At 42.4% G+C, this 19,532-nt stretch overlaps 1 protein-coding gene and 1 long non-coding RNA gene across 10 annotated transcripts in view; one reads left to right on the top strand and one right to left on the bottom strand.

Moving 5' to 3' along the window:
- Positions 1-11,807, top strand: part of lingo2 (leucine rich repeat and Ig domain containing 2) — a 285,847-nt gene extending 274,040 nt beyond the window's left edge. For all 9 annotated transcript variants that reach the window (XM_023822226.2, XM_023822230.2, XM_072697742.1 and 6 more), the window contains one exon: positions 8,804-11,807. In XM_023822226.2, coding sequence (XP_023677994.2) covers positions 8,804-10,669 — 1,866 coding nt within the window. In that variant the 3' untranslated portion in view covers positions 10,670-11,807. The remainder of the gene's footprint in view (positions 1-8,803) is intronic.
- Positions 1-19,532, bottom strand: part of LOC111849395 (uncharacterized) — a 76,756-nt gene that overhangs the window by 42,220 nt on the left and 15,004 nt on the right. Inside the window, exon 4 of the long non-coding RNA XR_002839508.2 lies at positions 14,324-14,493. This is a non-coding gene — a long non-coding RNA (uncharacterized lncRNA). The remainder of the gene's footprint in view (positions 1-14,323; positions 14,494-19,532) is intronic.

The following is a 19,532-nucleotide window of genomic DNA, read 5'->3' as shown; positions in this document are numbered from 1 at the left end:
TCTTGTTTGCACTGATGGCAGCCTGAGACAAGCGGCTGATTGGGAGCGAGACTGGGGGTGACTCTTTGGGTCACGCTCCGTGTAGCAGCCGCTAAATGTTGCCATTCTTCTCTAAATGGCAAACATTTTTATTAAAAACTTTACCTTCTTTGTTTTCGTAGTATTTTAGGATTCTTTTGCAAATACTACACTATCTTGCACACGCTTTGTAGTAGAGTAGCTTGGCCCATCACCCCTTCTTGATATGTTTTCCATCATACCACTCATGTTGGGATGTTGGGGTTTGGAGAAGCTGTTCTTTTCATGAAGTTTTAGATGATTAACATTGCATATTTTATATTAAAGTAATGGTACTCCACAAACCATAAGCACTTGTTCTTCAGTAGAGTGAACTTGACTAAATTTATAGCTTAAATATTCAATGGTACTATTTGGTTGTTTTTTACTTTTTAATTAAATATACAGGCAGCCTGACAGCTTAAGAACTTACAACTTACAGACAACTCTGCCTATTATATTAAGAAATCGAGTTAAATACCATACTTTTTAATAACAAACGCACACACTACTTTGTAACACAGTTGTGAAGACATTGCGTGGTTTCAGGGATTCGTCGGCTTAGGTACAGTACAGTACTGGACCTCTATTATTATTATTATTATTATTATGGGCTGTATTATTATTTTTCTGATTTACTGTGGCATCCTTAAGCCGGAGAAGCAATAGTAAAATGGATGATAAAATAAAGACAGACTTAGGGAATGGATTGTGGGGACTGCCTGCATCTCTGATAGTTATTGTTAATAAAATATACTGTGAATTATTTGAGCCATGTGCATTATATGCCTTATTTACAGGTTAATTATGGGTAAATTTTCTGCTAATTAGTTTAAAACTACTTTTCAGTGCACATTCTCTGCAACGTTACTGTTAAGAGGTTATGATCTGCATTTGATTCAGTTCTTGACCAGTGGTGTAAAATCCCAGAAGTTCGTACGACGCCAGGATCACTGAGCATCGCTGTAAGAGTAAGAAAGATACTTATAATAAGGGCAGTAATAAGTTGAATGCCTGTGTTACGGCTGTAATGCATCACATTTATCCTCTGCAGCCAATAACGATGATTAACAGCCATGACCCAGATATGGGCTCACGCAGTTTAGTTTTGCACAATAGCCCCTATATTGCTTTTCTGTGGTCATTCACTCAATTGACTTTGCGTTAGTCTGGGATGCCGGGGTGAGCAGCTGAAATGTCAGCGGCTTTTTTCGCGAACATTGACTTCCTAACTGAATCGACTATGAGGTGCACATTCATCGCTGCTCCCAAAGTGAGCCGGCGTCATCGTCCACCGACTCATCGCGATGCAAATCGCTGCAAATGACGAGTAGCCCCAGAGACTCTGGGACAAAGGGGGGAGGGGGGGGGGCATTGGAAGGAGAGAGGGGGGCCTGATCTGCAGAGGTTGTCCAGAATGATTAAATTGGGTCGATTATAGACAGCATCCCGGACCCTTTTAGCGCCGGACGTTTTCTGAGAGCTGTGTCAGACCGACAGGTGTGAACCTGGAGAGCTGGCTTTACTCTCAGCTGTCACCGCGGTGTAAGTTCTTCACTCTGTGCGTTAGACTGCTGAGAATGCTGGTAGTTGAATTCCCTTAACACAGTTGGAGCCGCAGGGGGAGTGCCACGTCGGCACGGAAACCATGAAGGCGATTTGCTTGGGGTTTCGTCCGTTTCGTCTTCAGCGCCCATGACAGCGTCCACTCCAGAACCTCCGTACACGTGAACTTTCATTTTCACTTTCATTTTATAATATTTCAAAGTCAAGAGTATGTCAAGAGTATGGGGGATATACTATCCATGGTGAAATTACTTTTGTCACAGTGAATGTCAGTTCAGATATGTAAAAACCAAAGCAGCTTTTCACCCAATATTTTCTCAAATTTTACATTTAATTTACATATAATTTTTTTCAATTTTTCATTTTTATTTCTCTTTATTGTTTTTTTTTATTGTTATTTATCGCAGTGTTTACAGTTTGTACAGCTGAACGAGTTAATAATATATAAAAAATAATAATTAGCAATGTGATACTGTTGGGCTCCTGTATGCAATAGATCATTGACTGTGCAAGGATCAGGAATCCTTCCTCAAACATATGCAGCACATCTCTGTGACCATTTAAATTATATATGTCTGCTTCAGCAGTCTTCAAAATAACATGCTATTGACAACCTCCACATGTCACCACTCTTCTACGTAAATAATATATTGAGTCTAAGGAAACAGGCAACCAGGTACACTATACAAGAACTCACTGTTCTAGGCTTTACATAGACATATAAAGATATAATTCACGGCACCATGGGGTCCAGGGTTGGGACATCCCACTGTAAATTGCTCACTTCCCTGGTGCTTTCACACTTAGGATAAAATATGGAGGCAGGTAATTGCCTTTCCATTGCTAGAGAATATAGGAATGGTAGAGGATAGTAAAGGCAAGTACTAGATTGGTAGGTGGGTTCAAGACATGAATTATAGGAAAGCTGGTGCACAATAGCACAATAAGTCACTAAACTGGGAAGGTTTGCAGAACTTAATTTTATGCATTTTTTCAATTTAATCTAGTTCAGCTGAATCTCTTCAAATCTGGGCTCATGCAGGGTTTGGAACCTTCCTGCATGAATACTTCCTGTGCCGGGACTATGATATATCCGCGTATATTTCTATAGCTGGATACCTAGCAAAGTAACTTCTGGACGAAGGACAGTTATTTAAATTGTAAATGAGCAGATTGTGATGAACGAGTGCGATAGGAGTTGTGACCTCTCCCCATGTATCACTCTGAGCATTTACATGATTTCACGTTCAGCCTCTTAAAGTTCTTTATACGGCAGGATATTTTTTATTGAAGTTGTTCAGGTTAAGTGCCTTAATTAAGGCTATTACATCAGAGCTCCTACTGGGACATAAGCCATTAACCTTGGGGTTACGAGTCGATCTGCGTGAGTGTTACGCTACCCGCTACCGCGATGGTGGGAGGGGCCTTTATTGAAACTGCCAGGTTGTCTGCACTCCGTCAACAACTGTGGGGTCACCTGGGCGGGGGGGGGGGGGGGCAAGTGCCAAGCTGTAGCCCGGGACAGCTGCTGGGCAGGATGGCCTTGGAGCCCCCAGATGAACACAGCACACCCCCCTTTGTAATCACGTCTGTCTGTGCACCATGACGCTGACCTCGGCTGGATCGCAGGTGGAACGCCACCAATTTCCTCAGATCCTTGCAGCAACATTTTCATACAGGTGAGCCCACCTGACTGGGTACAGAGGGACTTCTGGCTTGGCCGCCACACAGCAAGGTCTCTCTGTCTCCCATGGATGCTCCCAGATTCCCAGGCTGACTACTATAGAGTCCTTATTTATTCAGCCTCGTCTGAGTAACGTTCCCACGCTGCCGTGCGGTGCCATCTGGCCGTGCCAGCTGGGGATGCCAAACCTGACAGACCCATTCCAGGGCAGATTTGGGTAATTCCGGTCCAGAGAGTAAAAGTCCAGACCAAGATTTCGTTTCAACCAACCAGCTGAGCATAAAGAGTCACAGTCACAGAGTACTCAACCGGTTGGTTGAAATAAAATCCCGGTCTGGACTTTTACTCTTTGGACCTGAATTACCCACCTCTGTTCCTAGTTTAAGTGAGCTTAGCAGGACGTTTGGATTCTGCTGTGATGTGGTGTCACACCCCATTTATCCCAAGTGTGTAAATATTAGGCTAAAATAGCACGTGGAATAGTGATGCGGGGTTTCATCCGGCTCCCCCAAAGAGAAGCACCACACCGGACTTGCAGAAGCCTGCCAAAGTGGGAGATCACATTGTCTTTCCCATTAACCGACTGATGTGAATGTATGTTGGAATCCGGATGTTCTCCGATGTTCCTCTCTGCGGTTCACGCCACATTCCCTTCTGCTGCATCTTTGCTTTGTTTATTTTACTACTTGATGAAGTGGATTTGGACTCATATATGAGCCCTGAAGAAGCAGCAGGAATCATTTGTAAATCCAGGACCACATGATTGGATGCCCTCTGTCATGTGACCAGCTTTTCACGGGGAACGGAACCCTTGATCCTATTCCAGTATGATGACTGAGACCGGGAAGGAGATGTTCTAGTGTTCTTGGTGCTTGACAGATTCTGGTGCCTCGAGAGCCTAATTACTCAGCGGTTCTGATAAATATAAACATTTTAAATATGCATTTCTGTTCCAGTCAGAACCCCTGCTGGATAATTATCTTTCTTAAAAGATTTTTATTAAGCCAGTGGGTACAACCAACAAACCATGGATCAGACTTAAATCAAACTTCAATGTTGTCTTTTCCTGAAATGTATTATTATTACATTTCATTCATTTCATTTAATGAAAGGCATGTATACAGGTTTAGTATTGTTTCTTTCCATTATGCTGAAGGGCTTTTGTAATGTCAGTTTGTTCTTGTGTCAAGAAAGTTATCCAGTATTTGTCCTGCAGTGCATGCTGGGAGACTGTCCCCTCTGTCGTAATTTGCATTGAGTAATGAGTCAGCGCAGTGTTTCTCAGTCTTGCCCATACTGGGAGGGGCGGTGGTGCTTAATGATTGGGGGTGGGTGGTAGGTGAAAATACTCTGCCTTCCCCTAATCAGGGTCCCAGTTTCAAGCACCTTTGGAGGACCAGCCTCGACCACCCTGCTTGTAAGGAGACGATGTGGCCACCAGGAGGCTGCATTTGTGTGATGTAACGTTCTGGCGAGTTTGCAAACTTGCGGCGTGAAATGCTCCCTCACTAACTCAATCTCACAGGAAGAGATTAAAATCGCTTAGGCTCCCCCAGATTATGCGGACCTCCTTCGCCGACCCCACGTGCAAGTCTCTTCTTCCAAGTAGATCACATTGGTGCAGTAAAATGTTCTAATAAAAACAGTAGCCCTAAAATCATAACCATTCATTGGATGTGTTGTATTTTCATACTTCTGCCTTATTACTTGCCAGGAATCATTAGGAACTGTGTGAGAGGGAGCAGTTTTCCATTTTCCGTGCACTGTAGCATGAACTCAACCAATTACTATTTGCATTTAAGTCATGATAGCAATTGTGTTGTTTGTGTAGCTTGGTTAAGCCTCAAAACAGTGGCGCTAAATGCTTACATGTGGTATACATCCCTCTCAAACATTCTTATTTTTAATTTTTCGCATGCATGTTAGTGGATTTTCTACTCACTCTCCATTTCCAAACCCTCATCAGACGTATTTACAAAACACCAGGAGAATCAAACGTCGACTGTAGTGTAAATGATTTTGGCCAGAGTGTCTCAGGCTTGGTCTCAGCAGCATAGCCAACGCATGATTCGTCCTCACAGAAAGACTAACTTCTGATCCCTGTAGAGCAAAACACTTGTAACTCTGTCAAGTGTCCTTGATATGATTTGTGAAAGGCTCTGTGCTCATTTGTAATGGAAGAGTTTTTGTTCTCGCTTGAAGGCTTGTTTAGGAAATTCAGTTTTCTTGCGGTACAGTGATTGGTCAGGAGTTTCTCTTCTGCACCAAGACTTAGGATTGCAGATGTGTGGTAAGTGAACTAATGATTAGCAAAAGTTTATGACTTTTCGGGAGCCATTTCCCAGCTAGACGGCTGATGTAGACCGGCTGATGTAGACCGGCTGGCCGATGTCTTGTTTACTCACTTTGCTAATCAATCACAAATTGGAGTCACTGACCAGCACTACCAAGAGAGTACGGTTGTCCAAGGGAACAAGAAGGTGGACAGTTTGAATGGTATAGTGACAATGACCTTACTTTAGCTCAGTATCTCCCAGTCCGGTCCTCGGAGACCCACAGATGGTCCATGTTTTTGCTCCCTCAAAAACAAGGACTGTCTGTAGGTCCCTGAGGACCAGATTGGGAAACACTGCTTGTAGTCTAGCTGATATGCAGTCATATATTATTTACGATTCTGAATAGTACTTCCTCATGCACCTTCCTTATAGATTGTGAGTGGTTGACCTAAAGTGGCAACCTTGGTCTGCCTCCTGGTGGTCAAATTCATCTTGCAAGCGTCAAAGACAGTAAATGTCGGTTACAGTGCAGTCGAAAGATCACAGAAGGCTCTAAATATTATTCATGTTCACATTTCAAGTTAAGTACAATATGAGATGCTTGCCGAATCAGTGCAATTGAACAGTAACTGGCATTTTTGCATATTGACATGGTAGCCTTGCAAATTAATTCCAGCAAATTGTGTTTTTTTTACGCTTTTTTTCCCCTCATATACATGCTGCCTTTTAAGATAGACGATCTTCTGAAGTGGCTGTATGTGCAATTTCAGAATCACATAAATATGGATTATCCCATGTGCACCAGCTTATCTGAACAAAAGTCAGTATTATAATCATCCAGATGTCTGTCTGGGAGAATGGATTTAGACATGACTGATGTAGTAATTTTGGAATTGTTTATGACATTTTCACAGTGTGGTAATTCCCCCTCATTAAGAGGATTATGGGATTTACCAAAAGTGCACAACCCTGCAATACAGCATCAGTGGGTGACGCTAATTTTCTGGCTTTCTGCAGGAGACGATAACGACAGGGAAAATACCACAAAAATGCTTGTTCACAGATCTGTATCCTATGACACCACGACTGGATGATCTGGGCTGATCCATTTTGACTTGTTTGTATCCAGGCAACAACAATATAACTTTAATTAAAGCAAAATAATTTCATTGCGCTTATATTTGCTAGAAAATCTTATAGCTGTTCAATAAGGTTGCGCAAACGATTTTATCAATAATGTTTAGTTTGATAATATTACTTCCCCAGTATGCCAGCACAAAACACCACATATGCTGGCATTCCCAGTATGACTAACATGCATTATGATGGTCGTGGTTACCAGCTAGACACGGTGGCAGGACCAGCATATGTTGTGTCTTGGTGCAGGCAGGCTGGTCATCGTTTCAGCAGGGTGATAAATAATAATACTAATAACACAAAAATGAAGGTTTTCTTAGTGTGCTAATTTGAATATTATCTAATGTTGGACAATCATGCCTTTATTACTCCAGTTCCTGTTGATAATGACAAACTTGAATGCTGTAAATGTCACTATTAACACCATCGCTTCATGACTGATTGCAGAAATGATTCTCTGCCTCCAGGAAGACTTGTTTAGAGGGGTATTTGCAGCATGTCAAGGCCTGTCCATTGGAAATCGTCCGTCATCTTGAGAGGAAAGGCATCTTGGAGCATTCCAGCTGAAACAAATGCAGTTAGACCTCTTCCAAGAAAGACACTTTGGTCTAGCTAAGCCAAGAATGAGATCTCAGATATTGAAAAGGAAAGGTGTTTTCTCTTAGAGTAATGAGAAACCGATGATATATTCCTGATCTGCTTTCCCTAGGCCACCATCATCCCTTCTTCCTCAGATCTTAATAAGTACGAATACATCTAGATCAGGTTCAGCCATTGATTTAATTTGATTTCTGCAGCTTTCGTTTTCATAAGTATTTTGACATTGAAATTGATTTTCAACTGGACACTTTTTCGTTAACCCCTGCACCATTGTATATTAGTTCCTGAGGTTCCCTGTGACAATCAATGTATTTTAATCTCTGTCACTCACCTCATTGGATTGTGATCTCAAACTACATTTTCCTGCACATTAGCAACATTGCATCCTGCCCGTGGCACCAGGAACAGCTCATCTTTTGATCCTTGATCGTCTTCTTCCGCTTGTGAATAATTTCATTATTTAGCCATGTGGGTGTTTTCCTCCAAATGCAGTGTTTGTGGTGGGGAAATCAATAAAGCCCATAATGGCCAAGTTAAAAGGTCAACCAAATGATCTTCCATTATGCTGAACTCGAGTCGACTCGTTTTAAAAGAATGCGGGCTATTTGATGTTTCTTCTGGGGAACATAAACACAGAGTGGCTTCAGTAGATCTGCATTGTGCGCTGTTGATAGGAGTTTCTGAAGTTGCCATCAGGATAATAGGGCTAATATAGATGACAATGCACATGAATGGAAGCTGCTCATAAAATCTGAGCTAGTGTTAATATATCAGTTAAGTGACCTATTCATAAGCTGATGGATGTTAAGTGATCCTAAACTAATATGACTGGCCACACACAAAATCCTTCCTGTATTAGATTGGCGATGTCACTGAAAGCATAGATGTGTGCAAAAACTGCTTCCTAAAAACAGGTTTTTAGCAATAAACTATATATTTTAAATGATCGTGCTTAACCGCAGACATTTCAGCTAATTCATTGTGATTACAGTGATTTTATTTTTAATTGCTGAAAACTTCACTTCAGAATGATGGTGAAATTGAAAATACATACTGATGGTCTACTTGCTGTGTGATTTTTATTTCCTTACAGTACATGGGAACAATTAGTTGTCACCCATTTGCGTGAAACAGCAACAAACCTTTACTAGCTGTCGCACAATGTATAAATAAGTAAGTAGACTCCTAATCATTAGCACAGGATGCATTTTAACGACTCACGGTATTTCATGATGATGGGGAACACAGGTCTTAAACGTAAATATTTCTGAATTCCACATACAAAAATTTATACATTTTCGTGACAGGGGTATGTCTACACCACTGGGACACGTCAATCAATGTCAACATGCTTTCAGAGCATAAACTCAATGTATATTTCGTCCATGACTCTTGAGAGTGGAATTTATTTTTTCTACCCCATTTTCAAGAGTGTAGGATGTGTTTATACTAACACATCTTTGTTTCTGTTCCTCTCTTGCAGAGTCATGACAAGATGGTAGATTGTATCAACAAAGTCATGCTGCACACGGCCGTATCATGTTGGCAACCATTCCTGGGGCTCGCCCTTGTGGCCGTCTTCATCAGCTCCGCCTTCAGCTGCCCCACCCGCTGTGAGTGCTCCGCCCAGAGCAAGTCTGTCATCTGCCACCGAAAGCGCCTGCAAAGCATTCCAGATGGTATCCCCATGGAGACCAGGCTCCTGGATCTCAGCAAGAACAAGCTGCAAGCAGTCAACCCTGATGATTTCTCATCCTACACCCACCTGGAGGAACTTGATCTCAGTGGTAACATCATTAGCAATGTTGAACCCGGCGCCTTCAGCCCATTGTTAAACATGCATTCTCTCAGCCTAAAGGGCAATCGCATCAAGCTCATCACACTCGGAGTTTTCACTGGCCTCTCCAACCTGACGCTGCTGGACATCAGCGACAACAAGATTGTCATCCTGCTGGACTATGTGTTCCAGGACTTGCACAACCTCAAAACCTTGGAAGTAGGTGATAATGACCTAGTGTACATTTCACACAGGGCCTTCAGTGGTCTACTCAGCCTGGAGACATTGACCCTGGAGAGGTGTAACCTGACAATGGTGCCCACGGAGGCCCTGTCCCACCTTCACAATCTCGTCAGCCTCCACTTGCGTTACCTTAGCATCAGTACCCTTCATCCTTACTCCTTCAAGAAGCTTTTACGTCTGAGGCATTTAGAGATTGACAACTGGCCCTCCCTGGACGTGTTCCCTGCCAATACGCTGCACGGTCTTAACCTCACCACACTCTTCGTAACCAACACCAACCTGTCTGCCTTCCCCTACCAGGCCCTCAGGCACCTGCCTCATCTCACGGTACTCAATTTCTCCTTCAACCGCATCAGTCACATCGAGGGGGGCATGTTACGTGACCTGGTGCGCCTCCGCGAGTTCCACTTGGCAGGGGCCCAGCTGGTCAACATGGAGTTGCACGCCTTCCAGGGCATGCGGTGGCTCAAGGTGCTCAATGTTTCCCACAACCGGCTGGACACCTTGGAACGGGGCGTGTTCCAGGCCCCGGAGAACCTGGAGGTCCTCCTGATCGACAGTAACCCGCTGGTGTGTGACTGCCGCCTGATGTGGATCTTGCAGAAGAGGCACTCGATGCACTTCGGCGACACGCAGCCTGAGTGCAGCACGCCGGAGGGGATCCGGGGAAGGCCCCTTCGGGATGTCAAGGAGCCTCTGCTGTCCTACTATGTGACGTGCTCCAAGCCGAAGATCCGGGAGAACAAGACGCAGACGCTCATCGTGGACGAGGGCCAGCCCGTGAGGCTCCACTGCAGTGCCGACGGAACCCCGAGGCCTGTGGTGTCCTGGTTCACGCCACGCCGACGCCAGGTCACCAGTAGGAACAACGGCAGGGTTACCGTCCACACTAACGGCACCCTGGAGATCAGGGCCACCGAAGCGCATGACACCGGAGTGTACATTTGCATGGCCGTCAACGCTGCGGGGAACGATTCCCTCTCGGCTTCTTTAGCCGTGAAAAGTCGTGGCACCAGTGATAGGTCGCTTTATGCCAACAGGACCTCTCAGTACTACACTGACCCCAGCAACACTACAGCCAACGGGACTAACTTGTACAATATGACTTTCGGTCTGGACCTAAAGACCATTTTGGTATCGACAGCCATGGGTTGCTTCACATTCCTGGGCGTGGTCCTCTTCTGTTTCCTGCTCCTGTTTGTTTGGAGCCGTGGGAAGGGAAAGCATAAAAACAACATTGATATAGAGTACGTCCCACGGGCAAATGGGTCTGGAGCGGAAGGAGCAGAGCAAGCAGGACCCCGTCGGTTTAACATGAAGATGATTTAATGTCGCTGTTGGATTGTGGTGGCAGTGCTGGGGCACAGGAACCTCTGGAAAATAGTGGTGGCTTTCCTGAGCCGACCCCAGGAAAGACTGCAGCCAGCACTTCTGGCGGAAGGCAGAGCTGCGATAGGCATCACAGATACCGCATGTAGATCGCTTGCGATACCCGTACAGAGTCGGCGGTCACCCTGCCAGTCAGTATTAATGGACCTCAAACGAAAGGCCATTCGTTGGTGTCCTTGATCAGCTTTTCACAATTTTTACCGTCTACATGAAAACAATCGGATGGGATTACAAAGACGTTACTGAAGTGTGTACAGTACGAATTTGTATTTAACAAATTACTCTTATTTGTTAAGGCTTGCATCATGCTTATTCACTGCAAAGTAGCAACAATATAGAACATTTTAACATACTAACAATACTACATATATATACTTAATGCTACGTTAGGTATATGTATGTACAGGACACTCCTGCATCATTTTTAGCAATACTCAGCCTAATTGAGTTTAGCCCCTTTCATTAATGCATTTCCATCAGGCTTTGTCAATTCACCAATACTAAATGGATAATCTGAAATCATTTAAGTGGGACTTTATGACACCGGTGACCAGCTCACACTGAGATATGTTCTGAAATAATAGGGAAAAACTGCTCTGAAGCCCCGCAAATGATGACTAATGAAACAAAAGTTATATATAAAAATATTTTTTTGTTTATTCTCATAAAACACAGCCAATGTTTTATGATGCGTGTGTCTCTGATTTCAAGAGTTAGAAATTGCCAATTACTTAAACTCTATTCGGGGACAATGTGTGTGCATTTCATTTCTTTGCCATTTCGCCTCCTTGTTACGGGCAGCCTCGTTAATCACGGTCTGTCCTCCTGTTCTGCTCACCATGTCCTCGTCCTCTTGGCCCCGCCCTCCTGAGGGACTTTCTTGGTGACCAGTTGCCGTTCCGTGTCTCCGTCTCACTACGATGAGATTTCCATCTTTTTCTCCCCCGCCCAGTTAGAAATTTGGAATTTGTTGTGGTAGTTTCTCATTTTGTTGTTAAACCTCATTTAGATTGTGAAAAGTACAAAACAAACAACGAAAAAAATCTATGTATGTCAAATAAAAAACAATTATTTGTAAGAGTGTTTGTGCATGTATTTGGGATACAATAGAAAGTCAAATACTGCATACAATTATATTGACACAAACATTATGTATTTTTAATGGATATTTTAGTTCTAGGAAAAACAAGAAAGGATTAATTTTTGCTTTGTTTTTTCACTTATTTGTTATTGGTACAGGTCATAAGATATTTAAACAGGATATTTTATTTGCGTTTAAATATTTACCGGTTTATTTGTCCATTTACTTGGCTTTCAATTAGAATTGTGTAAGAAGAGGTTGGGGCAATGAATTCCATGAATTTCTCACACATTGTCATGTTATTTTTCCACACGATCCTCTTGGGATAGCCAGAATTTGTGCTATTCACACCACACTAATGGTCACTGCAGGACTGTTCCTTCCAAGGAATCGGAATAACCTCCTGAACAAAACAAATGACTGTAAACAAATTAGCTAGCCAGTTACTTACAGCGCGAACTGCATTTAGCGGCCAAAGTACACAATTGAAGTAAATAGCATTAATTAGCTAACAGAAAGTTAAAAGACATGGTGCTTACTACCCTCAGTGTCTTGACAGTGACTAATAACACACTGCATCTATTACAAAAATGTGCTCCCTCTCATTACCGACAGGCCTGCTGTTCCGCCTTTGAGTCTGGAGAGCGTCAGAGTGGCACAGCAGTGAGGTAATTCATATTGCCAAAGATATTACACATACTGAGGCACAGGGAGAAATAAAGAAAGCTGTCACATGGATCCTAAGCCCTAAACCTTATATTCAATGTGCTCAGCACAAAGATGACAAAAGACGAATGACGCGACGCTTGCGTTAGCATGAATGCTATCATCTGACTTAAACGGGAACATTGACCGAAAGCGGGCCGCGTACGGTTTTTCATCGAGAACGGCCGCATGAATGCATTGCCTAATTACTGCTGAAGTCACGGGAAAGCAAAGAACCCCTTTTTTTTTTCCCCAGCCCAAGCTGCCATGAATATCCTCAGCAGACGGGGGGGGGGAAAAAAAATCTCATCTCTGCAAATACAGGGAATGGAGACGCGGCAGTAAATGAATCATTGAAGCCCCCCCTCTCGTGAATGATGGCACTCTTATTGGGGTTTTTTTTTTAACTTCCTGCCTGGCATTTTATATGCTATTTAAGTTCAAAAATACTGAAGATGGCAAGTGTTCTTCTTCTTAACGCTTAGCATCTGAACACATCACAAGAGAAGTATTTCAACTCCGACCAGAAAAAATGATTTCCCACAAGCTTTTCATGCTGTAGAAGTTCCCTGAAGTACCACAAAGCACCAAGTCATCAATCTATCCTATCTATCCTAATATCGATAACTACAGAGCCAGGGCCACTCTACAATGTGCGATTTCCTTTTCATACAATTTAATAGTTTTATTTTGTAATAATCTTAAGGTTGCCAACATTAGGAAGTGTTACACATGCTGGTAAAGGTCAAGTGAATTTTCCAAGCAGAACTAATTTAACAATTCATTACTTTGGCCTGATATGTGATAAAAGAACCAAGTCAGTTGTCATTAAAGTCGTAAATGAGAAGAAAATTATTCAATTTAGTAAAGGTTTCACTGATCATGATAACTTACACCTTCTGTTAATGCCTGCTAAGAACAGAGTGACTCATGTCAGATCTCAGATAACAATCCGGCACGATCACTGTAAGATCTTATAATGTTACTGCCCCAGTTGGGAGAGTGATCTCTTGAGTTACAGAACTACTGAGCATGATGACTGTAAAATCTCACAGTATAACTGATACAGAGAGTGATCTCAGATAACCGATAGACATGATGACTGTAAGATCTCATAGTATAACTGATACAGAGAGTGATCTCAGATAACCGATGGACATGATGACCTCACAGAGTGACTAATATTGAAAGAATGATCTCTCAAGTTGCAGATAACCGTCATACATGATGACTGTAAGATCTCACAAAGTGAGTGACATCGAGAGAGTGATCTCCTGAGTTGCAGATAACCATCAGCCACAATGACTGTAAGATCTCATGGAGTGACTGATTTAGAGAGAGTGATCCATTCAGTTGCAGATAACCATTGGCCATGATGACTGTAAGATCTCATGGAGTGACTGATTTAGAGAGAGTGATCCATTCAGTTGCAGATAACCATTGGCCATGATGACTGCAAGATCTCATGGAGTGACTGATTTAGAGAGAGTGATCCATTCAGTTGCAGATAACCTTTGGCCATGATGACTGTAAGATCTCATGGAGTGACTGATTTAGAGAGAGTGATCCATTCAGTTGCAGATAACCATTGGCCATGATGACTGTAAGATCTCAGAACCATGGGAAATTAACTCTGAAGTAACCCTCCTGTGACCAGTGTCCTGTGGAATCCAACATATCGTCTAATACATTAATTAGGTTAATTAGAAGGGTATCCTTAAAAATATGTAATGTTAGGTCCTGTTCCTTCTCTATCCACTGTCTGCCCCTAAGATGGTCGAGGGTGAATATTTCATTGGGATGCTTACCTGCAGCGTCCAACTTGAGAATGTGTAAGTCACCACCTGACCATACGTTGCACTCAAGCAGCAACGGACAGCAGAAGCGACTGCCCAGTCACACATCTTCCTGTTATTATTTCCCATGCTTTAGGAGGTGGGATGACAGCTGAGTCTGAAAAAGGGGACATCTTCATAATCTGTGGAGGGAAAAAAATTATGGTTCTCTGTGGGCTCTTGGGGTTAAATCACATGAATTGTTTTACTTCAGTGGATCTGTGCTAGCCAAAGTGGCTATGCTAATTATGCCAGGAACAACAAGAGGCTCAGCGGTACCTTTCCACCTTAATTTCACGCCGGGCTTCATAAGGAGAGCCATATTGATGTGCTCCGCTTCCCTGTTCCACGACTGCGGCCTTGCGTTATCACGGAAGACGGACTAATTGTGGCTCGTACAGCTGGAGTACTATTTAGGGACTAGCTGAGGAATTATGGGAAAGCATCCAAAATTGCTGCTGGATCTGAAGAGCCTTTTTGATCTAAAAGATGTTTGTCAGTGCCCCCCCCCCCTCAGCAGAACCAAGCCTTCTAAATTAAAATAATTTTAGTTCGCTATTGCAAAGGGTGTTAAACAAATGTACTATATCGGCGAGTGAGTTTTAATCACACTCCTTGGAGCAGCAGAGAATGACTGTTTGTGTAACTGTGTGCAGACTGAATTCCACTCTGGGGTCATTACTGTCACACCCTGGCTGATTTACTTAAGGTTCAGCACTTCTGAAACGGCCAAAGAATGTGGTAAGTGGTTGAAAATAAATTTCAGCCATCTGATGAAGCTGGGAAACAGCTTTTGGGTTTTCTTTTCTTCGATAAGTCTTTCAGCTTCGGAGCTGTGTGTCTCAGTTGGGTCTCAGCACTGCCATGCACAGATGCAGTTAAATAAGGACTAAGGAAATATCATTTAAAAATCTGGATAAAAAATTGTACACATCATCTTGTACACATTACGCAGTGCTGATGTTTACAAAATGTAATACATTTTGGCAGAATCCACAATCCTGTAAGGCAGTGTTTCTCCGCCCAGTCTTCCGGGTCCACGTTTTTGCTCCCTCCCAGCTCCCAGCCAATCAACAACACCGAATACCTGGCACAGGTACCTGTAGGCTAGGGGATAGGAGGAAACAAAAATGTGGACTGTCCGGAGGCCCCCGGGGACTAAGTTGAGAAACACTTCTGTAATGGATAACCAGATTTAAGCTTGGGAATTGTGGAAGTATGGAAAATTTCAGAAACAGGAAATTACAAAAAGAAAACCTGTTTCAGAGACATTTATATAAAAGTGAGTGAAAACAATCCAATGGGTTGCATTATGATGAGTTTACTTTCAAGGCATGCATATGTTCACCTGCTGGAAACCAAGTAGCATTTGGTTCTGAATACATCCCTGCATCTAGCATGGAGCTGGACCAATGGAATCTGACATCAGAAGCATCCATTGCAGATCTGACTGAGGCCGGTCTCTAGCGCTCCTCCGGAAGCTTCCGCCGGCCCACGCTTTCATTAGTGTTCCCCTCTGTCCGCTTTCCAACCTGACACTACCCCACTAAATTAGCTCCCCAGTGGCCTGGTTTCCAAAAAATACATATATGTAGGATGGAATAGACACAGAAAACATACAAGACCTGAATGCACATCACTTTGGCTTGGAGTACCCAGCTTCTTGAATTAGGTATGGTAAGTAGTAAGCGCAGCATTATTTGCCTTTCAGATCTGAGCAGTGTTCCTCTCCTGGATCTGATGCCATCTAAACGAAATCGATCCTCCTAGAACCACAGAGGAGCGAGCTGCGGAGCATTTGCATTTTCTTCACCGATGGAAACTCTTCACTAATCATCTTCGTTTTTTGCTATTAATGTTTAAAACCCCATTATTGAATTTTGTTTGGTATGTAAATAGTGACTGAGCATCATTTACGTCTTGGTGCGAGATATAAAGACACAAAAACATATATTTACATATTACTCCTAAAACCAAAGATTTCCGATGAAAGCATGCAGAATAAAGTTGAAGATTAATGTGCGCTTTACTGATTCCAGGCGAAAATTCTGGATGCCAGGAAGGAATTCTGGATGTATTCTGAAGACGTGAAATAAAAGTTCATTCATCCTTTTAAAACAGAAAAAAAACTAGCATGTAACAGCTCTGTTGTGTTTCCCTAATCAAAACAGGCACTGCCATCTTCAGACAGTCCATAAATGGCAAAAACTTTAATGGGAAAAATAAGAGAGAGCCAATTCCGGTACAGACACTAATAACAAAGATAAAGGGGACTCTGCAAGCAGAGTCCATACTTCTTTGTCAGGTATTTGCTCACTATTATTACATCCCTGCTCTTTCTATGATGGCTTATGATTAATGTTTTCCCCTAACAGTATGGGATGAGAATAAAAAGTTGATTTTTTTCCACCTAAATATAAATTTTTCTTTACTCAAAGCCATAAGCCATAATGAAACAATAACAATGCATTTTATTTCATGTAATGAAGTACATATCAGCCCATGTTGATACCACTGACAAGGCAGTGAGATCACCAAGTCTGCTGGTGTTTAAGTGACACACCTAAAATTATTTACAATATCAAATTCAGATTTTTATACTAGTAATTAACCAAATAATTCATCTGGTGATAAAAAGGGAAGAAAGATTTATAGTTTGTCTTCTACAGTATAATCATGTGCATTATCCTTTTCGCTTTGGTCTACTGAGGCAGGACAGGTTGCATTAACATTAAATACTGATATTTTTCACTCTCAATATTAATGTTCATAGTAATATAGGGACAAGGGTTCCCAGTCTTTCTTAAACCAAGGAGCACCAAATGAAAAAAGACCAGAGCTAAGCACCCCCACCTCAAACAAATGATTTTATAAATAACTAAGAACTATGGAGCAGGTGGGACACCCCTAGAATTTTCACTCTGAATATTTTTCACCTGGGGGAATCCCCTGCTGATCGGGGAATCCCCCGATGATATTTTTAGTTGCGGATAGTAGCAATTTCATAATTATTCAAGATATTCGGTGTGTTTATGCATGTACTGTAGTAAAAATAATAGCATCAGGAAAAATAGATAAACTTTTATTGGAAATCCCTTCTCCTGACTTTGCATTGCGGAGTACACATCTCTGTCAAGTTTCCGTACACAGTACCTGCTCAGTTTATTGGGAGCGAGTCATTCCTTATGAAACAGCATCACATCCATTTAAGCAGACCGACATCGATTCGTTTTGTCGCTTCTTTGTTTTTGAAAGGCAAGCGAATGTTCGCCTGCGTAGAGCGAGACGCCCTTGCGCTCACACAAATGAAGCTGGGCGGTAACCCTGCGGCGGCTCCTTAACCGCTGACGTCTCTTGCCCATTGTGCAGAACAACTTGGCTCTCGCAACATTGCGTCACAGCCTCCGTACAAAATCGCAGGCTAATCATCAGTTACCCAAGGAGCTGTGAGCATACAGCCATGATTTACTTATAAATGGTGTTAATCAGGCACTTTCAAAGGGCCCCGTTTGTCAGACACCTAATCATCATGAAATTATAAAGGAGGCCAGACACACAGGGAGTTTCTTTACTTTAGCTGTGTACTGAAATGAGTCTGAATGTTCAAAAATCACTCCAGGTTAAAGGTTTCCAGTCAAAGTCTGTGCTGTGCAAGAAAGAACGGGATACATATGAATAAATGAAGAATGAATGGATAATTGACAATTTTACATGCAATAGTAAGTGAAGACAAGTAACACGTGGAGACATTACTATTCACATAAATTGCATTTTAAAAATATTTCAATTTTCTCAAGTAATTATTCTGCAAATATATTGCAGTGATTTAACAATATTTGTTGCTTGTTTATCAAATCTTGTGTTTATGTTAATTAGAAATGGTGTTATGCCTATGTCATTTTTTTCATTTTGTGAAATGTGAACAAAACGCTGTACCATGTGTCTAAATATTAGTCACCCACTCTGTGCTTTCAACTGCAGGCCCCGCCCTCGCGCCAGCCTGCGTGCTCATTCGGGGGGACGTCCCCAGCTTCGTTCGGCACAATGTGTCCTGCGGCCACATTCTTTAGAGTTGGGGTTTGGTGGGTGGGGGGGCAAAGTTGGACTGGTAGGGAGTTTTGGGGGAAGTGGGGTGTGTGTTGCATGGTAACAGCAGTAGGGGAAAGATCAAAGCATCACCAGTGGGCTTTATTAAATCCACTCCAGTTGCTCTGTAATTTTTTTACAACTCCCCCCACCCGTCGTGCAGGGCGGCCACCAGAACAGCAGACAGAAATCATCTGAAGTGTTTCATATCCAAAGCCTTTCTGACATGCATGAAGCACAATCACTAATGAGAACTTCTCCCCCTGCACCCAGTCCTCCCCCTTATCCTTTTCCATCTCCACGCCTCTTTAAAAGTAGTTCCTCTCTGGCTTAATTACTAAAATATAATATTGGCTTCAGCTAAATGTCACACAAGTAGGTAATACGTAGACAGCTGAAGATGCATCAATGTTTACATAATCAGCAGTGAGGCTCACTGTAAACTTCATAGTTCATAAATCTCGTGTGTGGAATATATTTCAGAATTTCCATAAATTAACTTCAGGGCAAAAGACAGTGTGATAGGACCTGTGATGCATTAGCTTCATCATGCCCACGTCACACCAAAAGTGTCCATCCAGCTATGTCCACACATGGGTCTCATTCCGACTCCCCTCACTGCAAATGGCACTTCTTGCTCATCAGCTCAATATAAGTAGCAGATTGTAAAAGCACCTCGTGTTCAGTTACATCCATGTGAAGTATTGCGTGTTTCATAATACTCAGTATTTGTCACTGTCCTTTTTCCATGAATGACTTCTGTTTTTTCTTCTGGATTTCTTGTTCTTTGATTTGTAATTTGATGATTTTTTTTCCCATGTTGCTGGTATTTGACTTTGTGATTATGTCCCTGAGTTTGGATTCCATCTTTGCCAAGTTAAACCTTAGTTCATTACAACGTCACATGATTTTGGGAGATGAATGAATGGATAACAGAATTTATCACTATAGAGGGCACTACAAATATCTGGTAATGCCATATGGACTCACAAATGCACCCTTCATTTTTCAGTCCCTTATGAATGAGATCTTTCGAGATATGGCAAATACATGTCTAATTGTGTATATCAATGGCCTGTTTTATATATTTCCCCAA

Source organism: Paramormyrops kingsleyae, chromosome 12 (genome assembly GCF_048594095.1).
Source record: "Paramormyrops kingsleyae isolate MSU_618 chromosome 12, PKINGS_0.4, whole genome shotgun sequence".
NCBI lineage: Eukaryota > Metazoa > Chordata > Actinopteri > Osteoglossiformes > Mormyridae > Paramormyrops > Paramormyrops kingsleyae.
Note: the sequence above shows the minus strand (reverse complement) of the source record. Positions and strands in the feature narration are given on the sequence as shown.